We start from the raw sequence: 6,522 nt of genomic DNA, 5'->3' as shown, positions 1-6,522 counted from the left end.
TGGAATCTTTGGGATTCGGAGTCCATACCCGAAATTTGGGGTGGAATCTCTGGGATTTGGGGTGGAATCTCTGGGTTTTGGGGTCCAAACCCCAAATTTGGGGTGGAATCTCTGGGATTTGGGGTGGAATCTCTAGGATTTGGAGTGAAATCTCTAGAATTTGGGATGCAAACTCCAAATTTGGGGTGGAATCTCTGGGTTTTGGAGTGAAATCTCTGGGTTTCGGGGTCCAAACCCCAAATTTGAGGTGGAATCTCTGGGATTTAGGGTGAAATCTCTGTATTTTGGGGTTCCAACCCCCAAATTTGGGGTGAAATCTCCAGGATTTGGAGTGAAATCTCTGGGTTTTGGGGTGGAATCTCTGGGTTTCGGAGTCCAAACCCCAAATTTGGGGTGGAATCTCTGGGATTTAGGGTGGAATCTCTGGGATTTGGGGTTCAACTCCCCAGCCTGGGGAGAGATCTCTGGGTTTTGGGGTTCAACTCCCCAGCCTGGGGAGAGATCTCTGGGATTTGGGGTCCAACCCCGAAATCTGGGGTGAGATCTCTGGGATTTGGAGTCCAACCTCCAAATTTGGGGTGAAATCTCCTGGATTTGGAGTAAAATCTCTGGGATTTGGGATGCAAAGCCCCAGTGTGGGGAGAGATCGCTGGCATTTGAGGTCCAAACCCCAAATTTGGGGTGGAATCTCTGGGATTTAGGGTGGAATCTCTGGGTTTTGGGGTCCAAATCCCCAAATTTGGGTTGGAATCTCTGGGATTTAGGGTGGAATCTCTGGGATTTGGGGTTCAACCCCCCAGTTTGGGGAGAGATCTCTGGGATTTGGAGTCCAAACCCCAAATTTGGGGTGAAATCTCTGGGATTTGGAGTAAAATCTCTGGGGTTTTGGGGTACAAACCCCAAATTTGGGGTGGCATCACCAGAATTTGGGGTGGAATCTCTGGATTCTGGGGTTCAAACCCCCAATTTGGGATGGAATCTCTGGGATTTGGAGTGAAATCTCTGGGATTTGGAATCCAAACCCCCAATGTGGGGAAAGATCTTTGGGATTTGGGGTCCCACCCCCAAATCTGGGATGAAATCTCTGGGATTTGGAGTGAAATCTCTGGGTTTTGGGGGTTTAACCCCCCAGTTTGGGGAAGAGATCTCTGGGATTTGGGGTCCAAACCCCAAATTTAAAGGTGAAATCTCTGGGATTTTGGGGTCCCAACCCCGAATTGTTTCTGCTCAGCTTTCCAAATGGAACTTTCCTATTTCTAAATCCAGGAAGGGCAATTCCTTTGCCACTCTTTATTTAGGTTCAGGCTGTCCCCTCTCAAATAACAGGATGATGCAGATACTCATTCGGTGCAATAAATTTTGGCGGGAAAAAAGAGAAAAGGAAAAAGAGACGATTTTGGGACATTTCAAATCACCAGTCTGGGTAAACACTGTTGAGAAACAGGCTGAGAACGACCCACCCCGGGGATGATGGTTATTTTTCTTGCTCCCGAGCCCAAACGTCGCTTTTTGCTGCGCCCACGATTTTGAAACTCCGCGAAAATTCGTTTGGGTGAAGAAAGGGACAAAAAGGGAACTGCTGGAAAACCGCCACAGGCTTTGAGGGAAAGGCCATTCAAACAGAAGGTGCTTTGGCAGTGATGAAATATCTGCTCTACCACTCAACCCAAGAGCTGTTGGCCAAGGATTTCCAGCACCAGGGGAGGTGGGAGTTTGATCCCGTGCCGGGAGCTGAAGCTGGGTTACCAAAATTGGATGAATGTGGAATCAGAGGGTGGAATTTGGGTTGGAAGGGACCTTAAAATCGTCTCGTTCCAACCCCCTGCAGTAGGCAGGGCCACCTTCCACCAGCCCAGGTTGCTCAGAGCTCCAGCCAGCCAGGCCTTGGGTACCTCCAGGTGTTCTTTAGGTATCCAGCACGTCCTTCAGCCTCACAAGACTTGTCTAGTCCACCAAGAAACACAGAATTCTGGTGCTGTAGCAACAGTAACAACAGTGATGAATATTAAACAGGACAACAAACCCCAGTCCGGGGTGTTGACTTAAATCACTTGCTGGACCAACCGGCTTTAATGAAACTTCTCCTTTTCTGGACAAATCGGTCCTTGGTCCTCAAGCAGCTGCTCCCAGGCTTTTTTTGGGCCCCTGCCTGCAACGCTGTGGCCCCTGCCACCCCTCCTGGCCCTGCTCTGCCGCTCTGCAAGCACATCCCCCACGAGGTTCACTCTGCTTTTTTATCAGAAGCACAAAATTTCCCTTCCCCCCCCCCAGCGCCGGAGCCTTCCTGTGCTACAGATTAAACACCGAGCGACTGTTGCACGAGCTAAAAATAAATAAATAAATAAATAAATAATTTTAAAAAAAAAATAATAATAAAAAAAGAGGCTGACGAATCGCAGGAAGATCCTCCTCGTTATTTTCGCGGCATTGCTTCCTCTGCCCGCTCGGGGTGCCGAGCGATGGCAGCTGCCGGAGCAGTTCGGCCACGTCTCGCTCAGCCCTTCAAGCATCTCCCCCGCCCGGGCGAGAAGGTGCTGCGAGCTCCGCTGACTCACCCACGGCTCTCTCTGCCGTTCCCAGTGCCAGGAAACACAGATGTACAACAACTTTTGACACGGGGGGAGAAGGAAAAAAAAAAAAGAGCCGGAGCGAGGCAGGAGAGCTGTTAAACATTTGGGCATCCTGCCCCGTGCCCGCGTCCCCGCCGGGTGCCATCCGAGCCGCTGCCGCTTGGGACGAGCCTTCCGCATTCCCAAACCCGCTCGTTAACAGGGATAAACTCCTGACTCATCCCGACCCCGCCAGCGAGGCCGGGAAATAAGTCTGGGACTATAAAGTGCTGCTCCCTGGACGAGCCCTGCGCCACCCTCGCGGGCTGTGCGGAGGGATGGGGAGGGCAGGGGAGAGGGGAAAAGTTCAGCCGGAGCGTGAAAATATTTGGGAAGGCGGTTTTGAGGGGGCAGGAGAGCTCCTCGTGCCAGTGGTCGGGCTCAGCGGGGTGAATAAGGGGTGAATAAGCCGTGACTAACCCCGCGGCTCCGAGGGGGGCTCTGAGAACGGCACTGGGGCGCTGCTTTAAGAAGGGCAGGCGGCGGGTGAAGCCTTTCGAGTCCCCCCTCAGCCCTTTTCCAGAGCTGCTTTCCCCCCTCCAAGATTCCACCGGTTCCCCCCTCGGAGCCCAGCGTGGCATCAAACCCTCACTTCGCCCCGGCCGCAGCAAACTTTTCAGCAGGTTTCTGAGCTTTGCCCGGCTTTCCCCTGGTGGACATGCCTTTAAGTCAGGCTCAAAGTCCAGCCTAAGTGAGGCAGCATCACGCCCTGCTGGCTCCGGGCACCGGCTGCTCCCTGCCTGCCATTCGTGTCGTTGGCTGCTGGCTGTCACTTGTCATGGCAGTGGCTCAAAAAAGTCAGAATCCTGCCCCCCCAAAAATGAAAGGATCGGGAAAGGGTGGCTTGTGCTGCCACCGTTGTGTCTGCAGTCGTTCACACCAGCCATTCCAGCACACTCTGATTTATGAGGAGCAAATTCACGAGCACGTTCGAGCAGCCTCGAGGAGCCCTCGTTATAATCTCTCCGATTAGTAACGAGATGATATCCCTGCAAGCTCGGTGTTGACCTCCAGGAGAGAGCCTCAAAGCCAAACTGAAGTGGGAAAAAGCATGTACTACGAGCAAAAAAAAAAACCCCAGACAACTCTCCAAACGCGCATGGGAAAGCCAAAAGCACATTTAGAAAATTCTGAATGGCACTTACCTCTCAAGAAGTGCTGGTAAGAAGGAAGTGACTCAAATATGCTGTTCGAAGCCATTGTTTCCTCTTTAAAAAACTCACTCTCTCTTTCCTGGGAAGGGATCTATGGTTTCTTCCACCTTGGGGAGCGAAAAATGAAGGTTGGTCATTGTTGCCACCACCACCCTCCTCCCGGCCGTCGCCGCTCTTGCTCGGCGTTATCCCGGCACGAGGTGGATCGAGGAGGTTCTTTTTTTTTTTTTTTGCTGAAAAAAGAAACTCTGAAATGGTTTCTTAAAAACGAGCAAGGCAAAAAAAAAAAAAAAAAAAAAAAAGGCAAAGAAGAAAAAAAAAAAAGCGAGTGGCTTGGTTGTGGTTGCTGATGCTTACCACCCTACGAAACCCTCTGTGGTTTGCAGGCGCAGCGGCTTCGCCCTCCCTGCGCTGACCAATCTCCCGGACCCGCTCTCGTGTGACTGCCTCAGCACCCAACTTGTGGTTCTGTGGTTGTTTATGAGGGCCCAAAAGAGTGTTTCACACGACCAAAATTACAAATTTAACTGTTCCCCTTTTTCCCCACGACCTGCCTCCATTGGTCCCTCCGGGTCACGTGACGGGAGTGATGTCGAGTTTCTTTTTCTTTTTTTTCTTTTCCTTCTCCCCCCCCCTTTTTATTTTTTTTTTTTTTTAACTTTCTGAAGTCATGCCCTGCCCACTCCACCTGCCCTCCCCGGGGCTGCTGCAAGGCAGGGATGGGAGTCTGCTGAGGGAGGGAAAAGCAAAGTGACTCACCAGCCCTGATGCTCCCAAATGGTCTTTTGCTGAGTGAGTTCAGCTCCATTTGTTTGGTTGTTTGTGGTTTTTGGAACTCCTGATTATTTTGATAGAGGGTTTCCATTGCTGCTTAGTCCATAGTAATTCAAACCTGGGTATTAGGCAGGATGTGCAACTCATCCTGTAAAACATTAGGGATCAGCTGGAGGGAAGACCACTGCCTGGGGAGAGAAAGCTGTAAAAAGATATTTAAAAAGAAAAAAAAAAAGAGCAAAAAAAAGAAAAAATAAGCTGTCAGGGGAGATAAAAAAAGACCCAACATTATTTTGAATCTCTATGATGGCATTTTCTAAGGAATTCCTGAAGGTCACTGTTTGTTACTTCCATAGGGTCTAATCCAATAGTCCTTCTTTAGCACTACAACTGGTCTTCCTTTTCCTTCTCCCTTCCCAAGAGAAGGAAAAACAAATTAAAAATAAAAGGCCCAAATCTAGTAATTAAAGGGCAGTTCTGGCTCTGGCTGTGTCAATGCAAAAAGAGGGGAGAAAATCCACTTCCTACTCCATGGAGCAGGAATCCCTGGATAAAATCAGGTGTTTAATGTATTTTGATTTTTTTAGAATGTCTCTTTTCCTGACACTTCCTGTCTTTCAAGAGCAAATGTTGTCCACCAAGGCATCTTGATGTCCTTTTAGACCTAACAGGGAGCTCTGTGTGTGTGTATAGAGTAGATTTTCCTCAAAAAAAAAGGTTATTTGCCGAACCAGGAGCTTGTAGATTCCCAGGATGGTTTGGGATGGAAGGGACATTAAAGATCATCCCATTCCAACCCCCTGCCATGGACAGGGACACCTTCCACCAGCCCAGGTTGCTCCAACCTGGCCTTGGACACTTCCAGGGATCCAGCTTCTCTGGGAATTCTATCCCAGGGCCTTCCCACCCTGTCAGCCAGGAATTCCTTCCCAAAATCCCATCTATCCTTACTCTCTGTCAATTTGAAGCCTTTCCCTGTGTCCTGTCCCTCCATCCCTTGTCCCAAGTCCCTCTCCAGCTCTCCTGGAGCCCCTTTAAGCACTGGAAGGTGCTCTGAGGTCTCCCCAGAACCTTCTCTCCTCCAGGTTGAACAATCCCAAAAGAAGTTTTTTTTGCTGCCAAGGGTTTTGGCGTTTCCGGCCCCCGTTTTTCCTTGGGAATTGGGGATTTTTTCCCAATTTATTTTCTTGGGAAAAAAAACAAACACAAAAAACCCCAAAACAAACAGAGCAACTCTGAGCAGCAAGAACAGGGAGTTTAGGACACTCCACAACCACGCTCTGAGCTTGGCTTAATCCCGAATCGGGTTTTTTTCCTGCTTCCCGGCTTTCCTACCCCAACGAGCCGCCAAGTTTTTTGGCTGGACCGGGATAAAACCTCTTCCCGCTCCCGGAGCTGGAATCTTTCCACTCCCGTGTAAACAATCCAAGGAGCATCCACCTGCCAGCGGCGCCGGCTCCCCTGGGCTGCTCGCCTGGAGCCGGGATGGGGCCGGGAGATCCCACCGGGAATGCGCATCCCGGCTCCCGGCGCAGCTCCCGGCAGGATTCGTGCCCTGGGGCGGGCGCTGCGGGGCCGGGACCGGCAGAGGGAGCTCGGGCTGGTGGGACCTTAATTTTGGCTTCACTTTTCTCCGAGTTGCCGACCCAGAAAGCCGGGGATGGAAGTTTAACTTGGCTGCTCCGGGCACGAACTCCAGGACCTTGTGGAACGTTCACCCGGGTGGGAGTCAAAGCCCCAAATTTCAGACGCGTCTGTCACCATAAATAAAGGTTTTAAATGAGGAGATGCACAATGTGCTGAGTCACCTGTGACTGTACATCTGCTCTGTCCCAAAACCAGGACCATAGGATCATAGAATCATGGAATATCCGGAGCTGGAAGGACTCTCAAGGATTATCCAAGTCCAATTCCTGCCCAGGACACCCCAACACTCCCCCCTGTCCCTCAGAGCGTTGTCCAAACCCTCCTGGAGCTCTGGCAGC

At 50.8% G+C, this 6,522-nt stretch overlaps 1 protein-coding gene across 1 annotated transcript in view; it reads right to left on the bottom strand.

The window, feature by feature from the left end:
- Positions 1-4,203, bottom strand: part of RUNX1 (runt related transcription factor 1) — a 187,970-nt gene extending 183,767 nt beyond the window's left edge. Inside the window, exons 1-2 of the mRNA XM_017833123.1 lie at positions 4,121-4,203; positions 3,755-3,870 (exon numbers count right to left, since the gene is read on the bottom strand). Of these exons, the coding sequence (XP_017688612.1) occupies positions 3,755-3,809 (55 nt within the window). The 5' untranslated portion in view covers positions 3,810-3,870; positions 4,121-4,203. The remainder of the gene's footprint in view (positions 1-3,754; positions 3,871-4,120) is intronic.
- Positions 4,204-6,522: the final 2,319 nt, after the last annotated feature.

This window comes from Lepidothrix coronata, unplaced genomic scaffold (genome assembly GCF_001604755.1).
Source record: "Lepidothrix coronata isolate B3197 unplaced genomic scaffold, Lepidothrix_coronata-1.0 Scaffold211, whole genome shotgun sequence".
NCBI classification, from domain to species: domain Eukaryota; kingdom Metazoa; phylum Chordata; class Aves; order Passeriformes; family Pipridae; genus Lepidothrix; species Lepidothrix coronata.
This window is presented reverse-complemented; position numbering and strand designations above follow the sequence as displayed.